The sequence below is a fragment of the Hakea prostrata genome, chromosome 10, assembly GCF_041222555.1.
Source record: "Hakea prostrata isolate BN-2017 chromosome 10, UWA_Hpros_2, whole genome shotgun sequence".
Taxonomy (NCBI): Eukaryota; Viridiplantae; Streptophyta; class Magnoliopsida; order Proteales; family Proteaceae; genus Hakea; species Hakea prostrata.
The window spans coordinates 9,116,717-9,134,422 of NC_142609.1; the positions used below are offsets into that span (position 1 = coordinate 9,116,717).

Consider the following 17,706-nt stretch of genomic DNA (forward strand, 5'->3'; position numbering starts at 1 on the left):
GTGAGTGAGGCAGAGATAGAGAGCGATCGGGAAATTAAAAGCGGGAGAATGAGTGGGTTTATTCGACTCCCCATCTTCCAAAAGTGAAAAAGAGGCGGGAGTGAATTAGGGCAACCACGGCGTTTTACGAAAACGCCGTGATAAACGGAACGATAATGTTTCTTAGAAAAGCCGTTAAAAAGACACATACAACGGCGTTTTTATAAACGCCGTTAAAAAGACACATATAACGGCGTTTCCACAAACGCCGTTAAAAACACATACAACGGCGTTTGTGGAAACGCCGTTAAAAAACACATATAACGGCGTTTGAAAAAAAGCCGTTAAAAAGATTAGAGAGTTGGAGTGAGGTGGTGGTAAGAAGTGAATGGACATACGACGGCGTTTCTAAAAAAACGCCGTTATAAAGACATATATCGACATCGCCGATACTGTAGTCTTACCCGAAGTGCCGCTGTAAATCCGTTTTCTTGTAGTGTACTTGTAGTGTAGTGTCATCCTTTTCAGAAACAATAGAAACAACAGATCCTTGAACTGTGTCCTTCTCATGCAATACAGTAGCTGCATTTGAACGACGATATATATTAACAATCTCTTTTTCTTGACCAGTAAAAATCCTCAATTTCTCTTTTAGATACACTCTATCCTTGTCAGGACTCATGGAAGCATCCCCACCACTGGTATATTGATTAGCATTTTGGTTCTTTGTGGATTTCAGATGCCTGTGGATTGGACACACTTGAACGTGACGCCGGAATTTTCCTCTTCTCCTTAATCTTCGCTGTGGCCTTTCCATCATGATTAACATTGACCTCAATGCCTGCTTTGGTTGAAGTCACAGCCGCACGAGAGGCTTCATTAGTATTTTTCCCAACTGATAAATTGACCCCACTTGAACGAGTTTGTGGATCAACATCATCCATTACCTCAGCACCAGAAACCTTAACTTTCATATGTGACTCAAAAGAGAACTCATCTCTATTTATGGGTCCCTCATGAAGCTCGGTATAACGTGAACATGATGAAACTGTATCATGGCTTTCTTTATCCTCTTCGCCTTGGGTGTACTGTTTTGTTTTCCAATCTTTGGTCAAAAAAAAAACACAAGAGGCCCTCTGGATCTAAAGGAACCGAAGTTTTGATTCATCAAAAGAGGAAGAAGATTGCAACTTCCTAGGAGTGACTTTCCCCAAAATCATCACAGAATTATGAACATCACACATTGAAACAACTTCCTAGGAGTGCCTTTTTTTTTTTTTTTTTTTTTTAACCTCCGTCTCTGGATGGAATTTATGGAGGCAATTCCGACTCTTCTTCAATGGGTTTCTTACTCGCCATCCCCCTTCTTCTCCTTCGTGGCTTTCTTCATCATATGTATACGTCAGCGATCTGAGCCCATTATCGACAACCCTAACGGCGTGCAAGGTGGAGCGTCGAGAAGAAGAAGTCGAGGAGGTCTCGATCCGGCTGTGATAGAGGCTTTCCCAACTTTCCCCTACTCGTACGTGAAGGATCACAAACTGGGTAAAGGAACTCTGGAAAGCGCCGCGAATTCGAAGACGACGATAACATCCGATTGCTTTCCAAGTGTGACCATGCATTTCATCCCGATTGCATCGATGCTTGGTTTTCTAAGAGCACAATCTGCCCAGTCTGTCGCACTAACTTCGCTCCGGTACAAGGCGATTTTTTTTTTTGCATAGAGATGGGGATCTCAGATACGGTTCTTGCGAACCTGACGAGTCTTTATTTGGTGGCAATTGTTGGAATCAAAGTTTACGGTGTGATATTAGGAAGAGATTTCGCCGAAGGTTTTGCATTGGTGTCGTCGACAATTGTGATGGCGGCTATTCTCGCCGGAACACTAACTTGGGATGTATCAAGGAAAGCTACGCATGCTTTATGCCCAGATCCGACGGCCGAGAGATCTTGAAGAGGAATTTGCTGGCATGGAGTTGCAGTTCGATCACCGATGTCTCAGGTCTGCTTCCACTTTCCACATCCCGTCTTTAGGGGAGATAAAAATCTGGGTGTAATAACTAATCACCTTATTGTGACATGCTTTGGCAAAAAGACAGAAATTGAGAATAGTTGAATGGCTTGAATCTCAATCAATCACGTTAGTGTGAATTGGCAAAATAATTATGTAAATTCCAAAGGTAATTTAAACAATGGCACGTAATCCTGACCTTTCGTTCTGGTAATATAATTTTACAAAACATGCACTCAATGAATTGATCGATATCAGAAAACCGACCAAGTTCCCACACCGAATTATGTTAATTCGTTTGGCAATTTCGATTTGGGAATAATGTAATGATAAACAATTCCCCAATCTTCATGAAAAATTATTATTTTAAAGAGAAGAGGAACGTACGACATACCTTATGAGTGGATTACTCAAAAAGAGAATTTGAAGGTAGTATTACCTCACAAGGGAATTTGATCACCTCCTTATTATTTGGAGGTTGATTTAGTGTTTCTGATCTGATTTGCACGATGGCTTTTTGATCAAGATTCCCACGGACGGCGCCAATTGTTACTGCACAATCCTGTTCGTATGAGTTCATCTCGAACTAAAACATTACTTGGACTGCAATACGAACTTTAGTGATTGAGTCCTACTCAAATATGAGTTATTGAGTCCCAGTCGAATACTTTGTCTTCGGTTATTAATCTACTAGGATTCACTTTGTTATCCTGCCTTTACGCTTGTATAACTGACCTTGACTTGGTCTGTTTGACCTGGGTGTATTCGAACTGGTTCAACCTAGGTTTATCCGACCTGGTCCGACCTGAGTTTATCCGAACTGGTTTGAGCCATTTTATTTATTCTATATCATACAACCATCCTGTAAACCAAGAAATAAAAGTTTTACAAATGAAGTGAAAGAGAAACAGTAGGTTCTTATACTTTTCAGAAAATCCTAATCTAAAAATTAGATTTCTCAGATACAAAAGATTCAAAGTTATGTTGGTCGGAAGTACAAGCATGTTGGCCATCAAATCTCTAAAATCCGAACAACATGAAGCTCGGACTTCAGAGACTGGGGGGGGGGGCTTATGATATAGAATAAATAAAATGGCTCGAACTAGTTCGGATAAACCGAGGTCGAACCAGTTCGGATACATCCAAGTCGAACAGACCAAGTCAAGGTCGGTTATACAAGTGTAAAGGCAGGATAACAAAGTGAATCCTAGTAGATTGATAACCGAAGACAAAGTATTCGACTGGGACTCAATAACTCATATTTGAGTAGGACTCAATCACTAAAGTTTGTATTGTAGTCCAAGTAATGTTTTAGTTCGAGACGAACTCATACGTAGAAAACCTATAAAAAGGTAAGGGAGCACAAGAGAAAAGTATGTTGAATAGAACTATAACTATTCAAATTCTTATGGTTTATTACTTTCTTATCTTCCTCAATCGGATTCCTAACTAGATCGTCGGAAGTGAAAACTCGACCTCCACGGTCGAGCTCATTCTTACAGGTTCATCCGGCTGAAGGGACAAACATGATTGTGCGGCAACAAGAGTAATGGTAAAGGAGTAGGCCATTTATTTTTTTGGTTAAAATACTTTCATCCCAAGGAGGAACACAAAGTCCTAGAGTTACAAACCGATTGAAGCCCTGGAATAGAAAGCGGCCAATCTGTCCTTGTAAGGACAAGGCCTTCCTGGCTAGGCATCTGCAAGAGTTTGCTGCCCTAGGAATATAAGAAAAGATACATGTTAAGGGAAGGTTTACTAAATTGCAATAAGTCCCTAAGGAGTAGACATTTTAGAAAAAGGAGAATAGTAAAGCCTTCTACGTGGTGCAACATAACAATTCCCTTCCTTTCTTGCCTTTTCTCCACCATTCTTTCTTTTTCTTTCATGGCTTCAATTTGGAATGACATCCGCTCAACGTTAAATGCAGCTTCAGCCACTTACAGAAAACCTCACTTCTTACCAAAAACCTAACAGAAGTGCATGTTTGATACAACTGAGACACAAAGAATCAGTGAGAAACAACTATTTCTTTCCCCTTCCCTGGTTTCCTACTCAAAACCTGTGGATTCTTTGTTCCTGACCATATCTATACGTCTATACATACTCTCTATATGTCATCCATGAAGATATTGGATCATTCAAGGATGCCATTAAAAAATGATGGAAAACCTTTTAATCATTTCAATCATGCTCTTCGTTGTGCCAACCCAGTCTTCCTAGTGTAAATTCCAAGTTAGGATTCTTGATGTCCAAACGGGATCCAACAAAGCTTTTGGACTGGCTGCAGTCACTCTCCTGCGAGGATGAAATACATGTTATCTCATGTTCGCAACTGAAAATGTGAACACAAGGGAGTGAATTGTACAATGAACATGAACAGTAGATCTTTACCTCAACATGGTGTCCAGATCTTTGCTGAGAGGATAAGGTTGGAGGTCTGTGTCCATCCATATCACTTGAATTACTTTGCCGCCAAGATTCTCTAATGCTGAAAGTAATTTCATAGAAAAGAAGAAGCAACCATGACCGGATTTTGGAGGAAAGCAATATCAATAATGACAAATTTGAGAAATTAAATTGAACTAGAGATTTTGTGTAGCATAAAACAAAATTGTCATTTTTCTACTATAAAATATATAGGAATCTATCTTCTCACTGACTCTCATTCTAGATGCACCCAACCCTATCCACATCAGTCAAGGAGATGGCAACCAATCGTCTGCCCGAAGGGGGCTAGCGTGGTTAAAAGTTAAAAGGCTTCCATCATGAATCTGTAAGCATATCGCATCCTTCACAAGGCCCATCAAATGGATTTTTATTTGCGGCAGCGTCTGCTGCCAGCTGCCGATGGTGGAGATCTCACCACGTTTGCAAAAGAAAATCCAACGGTGTGGGATTAAAAGTCAGGGGTTTAATTGTAAATGTGATTTTTTATTTTTTCATTGAAGGATTTTGAAAGTTTGTAAATTTACGAAATGAAACTCTTGTTCTACCCAACTCCAACGTCTTCTCTCGTCTCCAGCGACTAAAATCATCCTGCAACGGAGACCTAAAAACAAATGACCTTCCCAAGGTTTCTTTATCCACCATTTTCATGGCGTAAAAACCGCTCCCTTCGCTCCTAAGTAGGTAGAGGTAGACCTTCCCAAGGTTGCCACTCCCAATAGTACGAACAAAGCTTGAAATCTATAGTTTAACCCTTCTTTTCGGCCAGAAGAAGCAAAACGTATAGCTTCCCAGGCAGAATCAGACGACCTGTGAGGCTTCAAGTTGAGATTCTTTGGAGACTGAAATGGCATCTTCGCTAGGATTTCAAGAGCATCCAATGAAAGGCGATAAAAACTACTGTTACTTTTGCTAGCCATCGAGCTCTGGCTAGAATTAAGAGTTTCAAAACCAATCTCACTGTCCGACTCCGGTAAAAACTCTTAACATTTTAGGGACGACCTCAGCTTGAAAACTTCAACACGTTTATAAATTCTGAAAGCACTATAACTACATAGCATCTCCCAAAATTTATTTGATGAACAATTAGACAAAACAGAGGACATTCTAAGTAGAAAGGCTAGACAATGAGAGAATCAGAGAAAACGAACCAAAGAACATTCATAAACAGAGGATAACACTGTATTTTATTGTTTCCTCTGCTTGTTCTTGAACCAGATACAAAGCAATCAGGAAAACCCCCAAAAGATCGTGACAGCACAAGAAGGGCAAAAGCCAGGACAAAAGCCAAAAGAAAAGACTAGGATTCTTCAAAAGAAGCGAACAACCGTTCATTTTGAATTGGAAATTCTCGTCTCCACCAATGAAAACCTAATCAAGAACCATTTATAGAAAATGAACCGTCAAATACTCAAAACCAAGTCATTTTCTCAGTCAAGAACAAATTGAAATTCATGAACACCGTCTACATCTCGATTAGAACCACCTTCTCCACATCGTCTCAGCCAAGAATCGCAGCTTTTCTCTGCAACGCTTTCACTCACACAGAGTTACACTTCGTTTTCGAAATCAATCACATGGAACCCAAGAGCCAAAACGTGTTTTTTAAAGATAAAGAAATTGTAACAACGCGTAAAAGCCTCCAAGATCTTCTCATTAGTTTTTTCTGCTGGTAAATGAGGGTCGTTGTTTTTAGGGCTCCGTTGCAGGATGACTTCAGTCGCCCAGAGACGAGAGAAGACGTTGGAGTTGGGTAGAACGAGGGTTTCATTTCGTAAATTTACTAACTTTCAAAACCCTTCAATGTAAAAATAAAAAATCACATTTACAATTAAACCCCCGACTCTTAATCCTACACTGTTGAATTTTCTTTTGCAGACGTGGCGAGATCTCCACCATTGGCAGCCGGCAGCAGCCACTGCCGCAAATAAAAATCCCAAATTCACCATCAGAATGGACTTTTGGGGATACCAATCATAGATCCGTTCAGTTCTGCTTCTAAACTAAAGCAAAATCTTAATTGCAGGAACAAGTAATGTCAAACTATCAGTTTTGCCCTATATGGCTATAACCTTAACCGTATCATCTATAGTAACATTTTCTCTTCCATACCCCCGGCCGTGTGCATTAATGTGCACGCTTGGTAATGCCTCTATTTCTTTGTTCTGGCATTTTAGAAGAATGGAGTCTTCCATTTTGGTCTATTGGTCAATTTTTATGTGCTAGCAAAACAGACTAGCCTTTTCCTTTTTTTTTTTTTTTTTTTCTTTCTCTCCCTCTCTCTCCCTCTCTCTCTCTCTCTCTTCATGCTCCTTCTCAATCCATACACTCCATGTCTTTGCTTCATGATAAGGCAAGCCCTTTGCCAAATAAGTATGTCAAATGCCGAAACAATATGAACATTTGATTAAACACCCTACTCTTTTTTTTTTTGGTAAACAACAATCTTATTCAAAGCGGGCAATGGGTGTGGGGGGGGGGGGGGACATAGTTCCGCCAACCACGCAATGGAAGATGGCCATTCTTTCGGGCCCGAAACCGAAAGGGCCTTCCTGGCTAAGAGATTTGCAATTACATTAGAACTCCTAGGAATAAAGGCAGGGATACAATGTATGAAGTTATCCATTAAATAATATATATCTTGGATCAGAGGCTCCACTATCATCGGGGGTTGAATCTCACCTGCAAGATACCTGATTATCTGCTTACAGTCCGACTCAATTAGAATTGACTCATATCCGCATGCAAGCACCTCCAATAGTCCTACTCTGAAAGCAAGAATTTCTCCTTCCTCAGCAGAATTATAGTTTCCAGGTAATGATGAAGCACTCAAGAGCTTTCCCTTGGCATCTCGAATGATGATGCCTACACTGCCCTTCTTTGTTCTTGCAATCCATGATGCATCTGTATTAACTTTCACAAAACCTCTTGGAGGGGGTTCCCAAATAAACGGAACATTTTCTTCATATCCAACCCCTCTTTCTGAAGCTATTATTGCTGATTTTTGGATGTCCCAAAACTCTTGCAAGGAGTAGACTGTCTTCTCAACCACTTCTTGAGGTTTCCAACTCCTTTCTCCCATGATCCGGTCATTTCTAGCTTTCCATAACCACCACACTACAAAGGAACTGGAAATTTTCATACTTTCTGCATCTTGCTTGCTTTATTTGCTGAATTCCTTCCAAAATGGATATCCATTCTTGAAGAGATCTACATTTATCATCTGAGATTCTCCAAGAGAGAGGAGAACCAAACCATACACTCTTCACAAATTGGTAATGTAGTAGTACATGGGAAGTTGTTTCCTCATCCAAACCGCATTCTCCACTCAATGCATCTACTCCAATTAGATTAGATTAGATGTAGTTGCAATGTAAAGTACTTCTTGGAAATTAGATTAGATGTAGTTGCAAGACATTCATTGCACGCCCTCCACAAAAAGTTCCTAATTTTTGGCCATGTTTTACACTTCCATATCTCTTTCCAATGTTCGTCACTGAACTCGTTCCAACTATGAGTTTTAGATGTAGACGGGATCTTCCTTTCCTCCTCTTGATGTTGTATAAGTACTTTATGGGCACTCTTCACTGAGAATCTACCATCTCTACTGCAGCCCCAAACTAGAGCATCTTCATTAGGAAACAATGCCAACTTGATGTTTAAGATTGCACTAGCCTCTTCAGGAGAAAACCATCTAATGATTTTTGTGTTGTTCCATGTTCTTGATTGTTGGTTTATCAAGTCTGCCACTTTTGAAACCCCACAATCATTCGGCTTTTTAGAAAGAACTTTGAACTTCTTAAGTGTAGGAATCCATGGATCTTTCCACACATCAATATGGTCTCCCATTCCTATTTTCCAAATAAGCCCTTTTTTGAGTACTTCTCTACCTTCAATGATATTTCTCCATGCCCAAGATGGATTATTGCCCAACCTTGCCTCCAAGAATGTTGTATTTGGGAAATAGATCTTTTTGAGGAATTGAGCCCAACATGCATCGGGTTGAGAGAGAAGTCTCCAAGCTACCTTGCTTAGCATAGCTTTATTTTTCATTAATGTATCTTTGAAACCCATTCCCCCCTTGGCCTTTTCCTTGCACAATCTTTTCCAAGACATCCAATGTATTTTCGCTTTTTCCTTTGTCCCTCCCCAAAAGAATCTCGCAGCCCTATTATTGTGGATGGAGTTCATAATTTTAAAGTGAGAGGTGGCATAGATAGAAGATGGTAGAGCCACAGCTTTTAAAATTACTTCCCTACTAGTTTGATTCAAGAGCTTGTGTGTCCATCCTTGGGATCGAATCTTATCACTAAGGGAGTGAAATAATGCCACTTTAGATATCCCAAAATCTGTTGGAAGACCTAGATATTTGGTTGGCCCATTTCCATAGGATACCTTCAGAATTCTTGAGAACCACCTCTTCACTCTTTGCAAAGTATTAGGGCTAAAACATACATTGGACTTGTTGTAGTTTATCATCTGGCCTGAAGCTTTGCAATAAGCATTGATTCCTTCTTTCAAAGCATGGACACTCTTCAGGTTTACTTCAAAGAAAAGTACACAATCATCGGCAAACATCAAATGTGTGAGAGGATCTATTCTTCCCTTTATGCGAATTCCTTTAATTTCACTTCTTCTTTCTCCACGTGTGATCATCTGAGTCAGGCCTTGTGAACACAGTACCAAAAGTGCTGGTAATAAAGGGCCTTAGCCCTCTTTTCGGGGTTACCATAAATTACTCAGATCCATTGATTAAAAAAGAGTATTTCACAGATGATAACACATTTAATATTAAATCAACAAATCTAATATTAAACCCTAGCTGAGTAAGAATGGCCGCAACATACCTCCATTCAACTCTATCATATGCTCTTTTCATGTCCAGTTTGAGGGCCAACATTGCCTTCTTGCCTTTCTTCTTCTTTCTAATGAAATGGAAAGCTTCATGAGCCATAAATATATTATCTGAGATGAGTCGATCTTTCACAAAGGCCATCTGGGCTGAAGGAACAAGATCAAGTAATAGGGAGTGGAGTCTGGATGCTAGCACTTTGGTAGCCACCTTCACTGCAACACTACACAGGCTTATTGGTCTAAAGTCCTCCACAAGCTCAGGAGCATCCCTTCTTTGGTATTAAGCATAGAAAGGTATCATTTGTACCCTCGGGGAGGAAACCTGATGAGGAAAAATCACACATGAATTTAAACAATTCGTCATGGTTTAGTTCCCAGAATTTTGGAAAAATAGAGGAGGGAAACCATCAACACTAGGGATTTTCGATGGACCCATAGCATACAAGGCACTTTTCATTTCATCAATGGAAGGGGCTACAAGTAACATAGAATTTTGTTCCTCTGAAACATTTGGTTGAATGCCTTGAAGTACACAAGTGAGATCTATATCTTCTACCTCTTCAGATGTGAAGAGAGTTTGGTAGTAGGCTTCAAACAAGCTGTAAATATTCTCCTCATTGGAGCACCAATCTCCATCATCATTCTTTATTTTAAAGATTCGGTTATGTCTTCTCCTTGCCACTGTCGTTACATGAAAGAAAGATGTATTTTTCTCGCCATCTTGGAGCCAATCAACCTTGGATTTTTGTCTCCATAATGTCTCCTCACAAGCTAGTAATTGTTCCAATTCCTTAGACATTTGATTCTCTTTGATTTGAGAAGCTTCTTGTACTCGATTACCTTGTAATTGAGAAAGCTTCTTCTTGAGATTTTCAATTTGAGTATGAATATTGCCAAAAGAATTTTGATTCCATTCTTTGAGGTCTTCTTGACACCACCTAACTTCTTGAATAACAGTGAGGGAGGTGGGGTATCCGGTTCTCTTAACCATGCTTTCTTCACTACAGCTTCACAATTTGGATTCTTCAGCCACATAGCTTCGAATTGAAAAAGGCGAGGGCCTCTCCTAGGTCTCCCATTCGAATCAATCACCAAAGGGGCATGATTAAAAGATACTGCAGTCTCCACAAGTACTATTGTTTCTGAAAAATTACAAAGCCACTCAGAATTACCCAAAGCTCTATCCAACTTGATTCGGATATTAGTTGCACCAATTCTTTTGTTACTCCAGGTATAGGCTGCACCATGTGAGCCTAAATCTTTGAACCCACAGCCATTCACCATTTCTTGAAATTGTCCATACGTCTTTCTTGCCTGTACATGCACCTCCACTTTTTTCCTGCCAAGAAAGAAATGAATTGAAGTCACCTACACACAACCAATTCCCTTGTCTTCCTTCACTCATTTTGGTCAATGCCTCCCACACTTGATTTTCTTTTATGTTTTTTGGGATCCCCATATACTAGAGTTAGAAAAGATTGTTGTTTCTTGAAAGTAATGAAACAGTCAATCATTCTTCTATTTGATTCCATAATTTCCATCTTAACATCACCATTCCAGAATAATGCCAATCCCCCTGCCATTCTTAAAGGATCCACAGTTATGCTGCATTCCATTCCAATTTTTTTCCTTATTTTTTTCTATTTCAACTAAACTAATCTTGGTCTCCATCAATAACAAAATATATGGTTTCCACTTCTTGGTGAGATTTGTGAGAGCTCGAATTGAAGGGGGGCTCGCCAGACCCCTACAGTTTCAAGAGATGATTATTATTGTGACCCATGATGCTGGTCTCCACCACGCACCACGGGGTTAAGTTGTAAAAAATGATCACCTTCCTCCTCTTATTCCTGACCACTATGAGAGGCTAATTCATGAGAGCCTTTTCTTTTTTTCTTATTTGTACTCTCATTAGGCATTTCCATCTCGCCTTGAGTAGCACTTTCACTCTCAAAATAGAAAGAATTTTGAAAGTTGGCTTCGATTGAGAGAGGGGAAGCAACGTTCACATTCTAATTTATGATGTGGGAATTTTGAATTTTACTAACATGTGTATTCTGGTGAAGATAAGCTTCAGAGTTCTAGGTAAAGTGTGAGATGGATAATTGGGTTGGTAGCATTATTTGATTTTGGGAATGTGAGTGGGCTGGGTAGATTGTATATTAGGTGAAGGTGGGCTTACGGGTGGGGAATTTAGTGGGGAGGAAAATGGGCTTGGGCTTGGGCTTGTGGGTATTGGGTTCAAATTCGGTCGGGACATATTGGGTATTAGTTGAGAAGGATAAGGGTTAATGAGGGAGACAGATGCTAGGGTTGGGAGTAAAGATGATATGAGGCGGTGGAATTCAGGATTGGAGAGAGAGGCAGCCGTTTCAGAGGAGAGAGAGGAGAGATTACCCACTAGGTTGGGTTGGGCAATCTCCATGATCTGTTGTAGGGTGGGGTCGGAGCATCAGTCTGGGTTGATAGTACTGTTGTGTTGCTCTCTCTGGCCGATTGTGGTCCCCTATGCATGCTCTAAGAAATGGAGTTGAAGATTTGAGCGACTGGCACTAAGGACGCCGTGTCAGAGATGGTCGGTGCTGTGTTTTCTTCTCCTTCTCCGGTGCGGCGACGTTTTCCGTTGCAATATTTGGATTTCTACGTCTGTAATGATCTGAAAATGCATAATAAAGGGATATTGCTTTTTTTATCATTCTCTTCTCAGGTGGTGCTGCTCGCAGATTTGATCCTCTTCGGTTGAAAGTTCTTCTTTGATGTTGAGTAGTAAACAAGTGTGGACATCTTTCCTCTTCATGCCCTAACATCCCACACCCGTAGCAGTACATGGGAAGTCTTTCCCATTTAATCAAGATATGATCCACCGACCCTGATCGTCTTCTTGCCGGGATTGATGATTTTAGGGGTTTCCTTCGATCAATGGTAATACGGCATCTGAAGAAGCAAACCCTCTCTCCCCACTATGTCTCGTTTATAATCATCCCCCTACCTGGTTCTTCGATCAAAGCTACTAATTGAAAGCCAAATTCTAGATTTAGCAGATCAGTTGGTATATCATGAAATTGACACCAGAAGTCGATGTGTGTGAATGCCCATTGTTTGTCATCTCTCCATGGTTCTAGCATAAGCACGTTACCACCAATGCCCCAAGGTGATTCTTCAATAACATTGAACATGTCTTGATTATATTCAAACTGAAACTTATACTGATCTCCTGTCATTTGTGTGATTTCTAGTGATTTAACAAGGTTCCAAGATTTGGCAAGAGCTTCAAAAATGGCTTGTCTTTGGTAAGGCTTCCCTACTAGCACCCAACCTACAAGTGTGTTACCATTGCCTTCGTGTGCTTTATCTTCAAATTCATCTGGCACATCTATTCCTTCATCATCTGAAAAAATTATTTCTGAATAATCTTCGATATCACTCTGATATGATGGTCGATGAATAGGTCCTCTCCCTCTTCCTCTTCCACTTCTTGAAGCCATTCTAATCCTTACTGTTCAGAAGAACTAGAAATCCAAAAGAATGCTACAGTTCAGTAAATTTTTCCAGCAGCTAGAAATCTAGTTTAATGGAGAATGAAATGCCCTGGGAAACATTCAGATTCACACTAAGTATGAACAATTACAGAAGATATTCACTCACAGAGGAGGAGAATAGTATTATAGAGGTTGAACTCACAAATTTTGACATGGCCTACTCTTTGATGCTACATTGCCCATTATCTTTGACATTGCATTCTTTAGAAGTGCTGACAAATTCCTTGCACTGATAAATATTTCCAGCATGAGTGGTAGTAGATTATGAATTCTTTTAAGGGAAAAAACAGTTGCAAGTTGATGCGTCCAAAATCTGCTCAGCCCTTAGATCTCCTGAGAATGACCTGCAAAATAAAGCGTTAGATGTGGCCCGATCGCTGGGATCGGGAGTCCACCTCCGAAGGCTAAGTCAGCTGATGAACTTAATCACAAACGGCTCTGCTAGAGCACAGAGCTAAGGAATGAATAACAGGAATACGATTTAGATAGTAAGCATTTGAGTGATTTTTTGTCCCTCCCTACCTTGTGGGTAGGTGATGTCTTATATAGAGTGTACCTTCGAATCTCCGTCATTGGATGTATTTGAGCCTTCTTCGGATAGTCGTTGGATCCTAACTGATAGATCCATTGAGTGATAGACTTCTACTAGTTTGGACTAGTAGATGACTCCTAGGATAACCCGACTGTTATCTGATGGTTATCCGTATGATAGCGATGAGTGTCAGCCGCCGAATTCTGCTAGCCGTCATCAGGTTGATTAACCTATTCCGAAAGTCGATGATTAGGGCGTGCTTGTGGTTGAGTAAGTTTTCTTCTTCAGCAAGCCATCTCATGGACCCGGCTCGCTCGGAAGCGAGTCGATTCCTTTCGTCCCGACCGAAGTCGAGGGTCGAACCAAGAATGAACCAAGTTCGATCATATTTTATCCGTATCACGAGCCCCCCAGACCAAGCGTTAGGTCGATCCCGAGGGCTTGGTTTTTAACTGGGTTCTTCGTTGAATGTCATGTCACATTTAATGCGGTTATGTCACTTTTTTTCTCGAGCATTGTAAGGGTGATGCCACGCGTCCTTTTGTAGCCCAAACTATCGTTGCTCATGCAATCCAAAACGACGGTTTCTGAGCGCCTGCTTTGGATTCGTGAGTTCAAACTTTCGAACCGTCTTCAAATCTCGATCGTTGATGCCGAATTCATCTATATCATACACGTCCTTGAACACTCGTGCGGGTGCTTAAAAGCGGTTCGCTGTCTTCGTAGGTTTCATTCTGCTTGTCTGGAATTTTGAAACCTCGTCGTCTTCTTCGGGCCTTCACGATCCTCTCATCCTCGAGCTTTCTGCCTCAGTGATTCAGTAACTTTACTGACTCCTTTGCAAAGTTTACTTTCGTCTCTAGGTTTCTTTTTCTCTAGAAACCACAGTCATATTTCTCAGTAATGGAGGACAGTAGGGTTTCTTCTGACGTTTCCCCTGTGCCCAGCACCGGTAAGGGCGATAGTGGTGATGAGGTCTTTGTTTCTGTTCCCTCTGAGCAGTCGGATAGTGACAAGAAAACCCTAACTGCTCTCTGGCGTGACTTCGCAGAAGTTAGCCAAAAACGAGAAGAAGAAAAAACTGAGACTTCTTCTGCCTTTCCTGAGTCTGGACCATCCATGACTCCTAAGATGACTGCCGAGTCCTCTGGGCAGTCAAAACAAACTACCAAATCCACTAGTGGACCTGATTCCGTTGCTTCCTCCTATAATAAGGAAAATCTTCCTTTAGCCATGTGGGGTTTTGACTTTCCTTCTTCGTACCATCTTAGGGCTCCCAATTCTGATGAGAGAGTCGACAACCCTTCCGGGTGAGTTTTCCCTGTATATTGATACATTAGAAAGCGGTGTTCACTTTCCCTTTTTCAATCCTTTGTTTGCAGCCATTCTGAATCATTGGGACATTTGTCCTAGAATGTTTCTTCCCAATAGCTGGCGTCTCATCGTCGGCTTCTTGGGTTTACGTTTTGAACTTGGCATCACGCCTTCTCTTCCTCTTTTTGTACATTTTCATGTTCTTTCTATTTCCCATCCTCCCGGCTAGGTTGTGCTTTCCAAGCGCAACAAAGTGGAGCTTGACTGGACGGGTAGCATTCTTCCAAAGGAACTTGCCCTTCCAATCATAAAGGATGGCGCAAGTGGTATTTTTTCTGCCGAGTGCCTCAATCAGATCTTAACTTCTTGACCGTCTGGAAATAGTACACTTCATACTCTGAGGGTAACCGGGTCCTTCCATTATCCAAAGAAGACAAAACGGCCGTTGGGAAGATCAAGTCAATTCCATGGTATCAAGAGATACATGGAATAAAGATTCCTAACCGCTTCGTTTCACTTTCTTGACGATACTGTGAATTTTTTCAATTCTGACTCTCGTCCTTCTTTGCAGTGCCTCCAAGAATGAATCCCAAAAGTCTTCAGATGAAAGCTGCCAGGGCTGTTGTGACGCCTGAACAACGGTCTCCTCGAGCCTTGACTATAGAACAAGTAGCTTTTGCTCCACCTCCAGACCCATCTTATAAGGGTATTAGGAACCTGAAGCCAGTGGTTGAGGCTTCGGGGAGAGGGAAAGACCAATGGAAGAGGTAGACCTCCCCTCTCCCATTCGAACTAAAAGAAAGCACGATTCAGCTGATGCTTCTGCTCCGAAGAAATCCAAGAAGAATAAAGATTTTGAGGAGATCTTCGTGCCTCAATGGACGCTGATGCGGACAGATAGGGCAACATAGGATCCTGAGAAGGCTGCCGAATGGAGCTCTCTCGGTCTTTTGCTTGCCGATCGTCAGGCCTTTGAGGCCCTGGAGGATGACGTTCTCGTTCTTCATTCCACGAGGTACTATTTTCCTTGATCTTCCACCAATTGCTTTGTAGTATCTCATGAGCTTTTCTCCTCGTCTTTCTAGGAATGCCGTGTTGAGCTTTTATCAACACATGGAGGCGTTGAACCGAGTTGGTCGCAATGGCTCCTTGCTGCAAACCTGCGAAGAGAATTTGGCGAAGGCCAATTCTGAGGTAGACCGGCTGAAGAAAATAGCCGATGAGTTGAAGGAGAAGCACGATGAAGAGATGAATTCCTTGAAGAAGGAACTTGACTCGTCAATTACTCGTGCTGTTGCTGCCGAACGCGAGGCCAAGAAGCATAAAAATGAGGCTATTGCTTTTGGCGAGAGCCTCGAGTTTAAGTCTTGGATAATGAGCGCTTGTTGAAGATGGCAGTTCCCAGCTAACCCGAACATATTAAACCAGATCTTCGGAGGGACTGCATTCGGAAGTATCTGAACATCGTCCCCTTCACCAAATTGATGGGCTCCTTCAACCTTCAAGCTTACCGAGCGGGGCAAAATGACGTATGGGAAAAGATCCTTGAATCTAACCCTTCCTTCGACACAACTCCCTTTCGAGAGGTGTGTCACAAGGGAATCTTTTGGAAGCTTAAGTTGGAATTCCCCGACTGGGTTTTGGAAGAGGAGGATCCTATCCCAGCAGACCCAAATATTGAGGAGTATCTTGCTGACTCGCCGCCTCTTCCCGTAGAACCTCAACAACCTGCCTCGGAGAAAGATCCTGAGGAAGAGCCTTTGGTCAATAATGAGGAAGAAACATAGGAAACCATCTCCTTATTTTCCTCTTTCTTTTGTAAGGGTTGACCCTCCACAATTTTAATGAAATGGAAATCAGTCTTTGTTTTCTCGAACTCTTCCAATGATTGCCTTAATACTTCCTCATCTCATATTCAAAAAATTGTCTTAAGAACCATATGTGAATAATATAAGTTATCATGTAGATTAACTCATACCTTAACATTCGGGATATCATGGAAACGCGTTCGGGAAAGATGTGTTTGGTCTACTGCTAGACCTTGTATGCCATATGAACTCTTATCTCCCAATTGCTCCTTTTATGACGAAACCTTGACGAAACCCAAACGTTTCTTGTATTCGTATACCAATCGCTCCTCCTAAGGAGTTAGAAATACTCTATTATTTAATGCTGGTGCGACGGTTGGTACTTGGCAGTATCTCGTATCAGGTGCATACTGTTCCACGTGGAAACTTTGTTCAACCTTCGAATTTCGAATTTGAAGTGCCGTTATCTTCTGACCGTTGATCCTGCATATTCAGGAATTCGAAGCGTTCCTTCCATCCTGTCCCTTGATTGTCTTGGGCTTTCAACCATCGCATCCCTCTTTGAGGCTATTTAAGCCCCTCAAGGGTACTTCATTTTTATCTCGCTTTCTGAAAGTTATTTATGTCTGATAGATTTGCAAAACGACATTCCGTCTTCCTTTGCTGTATCCGTACTCTTGTCCTCCAACACTATCTTCGATCAGAATCTGAACGAGTAAGTCTTCTTTTCTGTTTATGTCACGAATCTCTTCTTCTCCCTGAGTAAACTCCACAGTATTCATACTTGGGGTTTACTTATAATGAATGTTCTGAGTAGTTCATGTTCAACAGAGATCTAGGGATTTCCCTTTTCTGTTTGTTGTTGGATTCTTGTACTGACACTGCTTTTTTGTTTTTGCAGTGCCTCCCAGAATTAACTTGGACTTTATTAGGGCAAATTCTTGCAAGAAAACTGCCCCAGTACCGACGAAGGTTGCTTCCTCTGAGGTGATTGTCGTTGGCGAATCTTCTAAACGTGAGGAGACTGTTGTTGGTGAATTTTCAGATCAGATTCCCATAGTTTCTGCTAATGTTTCTCCCACGCTCCCTCTGCCTGAAGAGACCGTTCGGTCTCCCCTGATGAAGACCCTTCGAGCATCTGAGGCAAATATGTTGGCATCTAAGGAAGATGCGGTCCCTACCGGTGCCGCTTCTATTTCCAACTCTAGAGCTTGTTTGGCA

General features: G+C 41.4%; 1 protein-coding gene across 1 annotated transcript in view; it reads right to left on the reverse strand.

The window, feature by feature from the left end:
• Window positions 1-3,532: 3,532 nt before the first annotated feature.
• The window catches only part of LOC149001821 (transcription repressor KAN1-like), a 33,421-nt gene continuing 19,247 nt past the window's right edge, over window positions 3,533-17,706 (reverse strand). The window contains exons 5-6 of the mRNA XM_089136844.1: window positions 4,385-4,481; window positions 3,533-4,288 (exon numbers count right to left, since the gene is read on the reverse strand). Coding sequence (XP_088992970.1) covers window positions 4,175-4,288; window positions 4,385-4,481 — 211 coding nt within the window. The 3' untranslated portion in view covers window positions 3,533-4,174. The remainder of the gene's footprint in view (window positions 4,289-4,384; window positions 4,482-17,706) is intronic.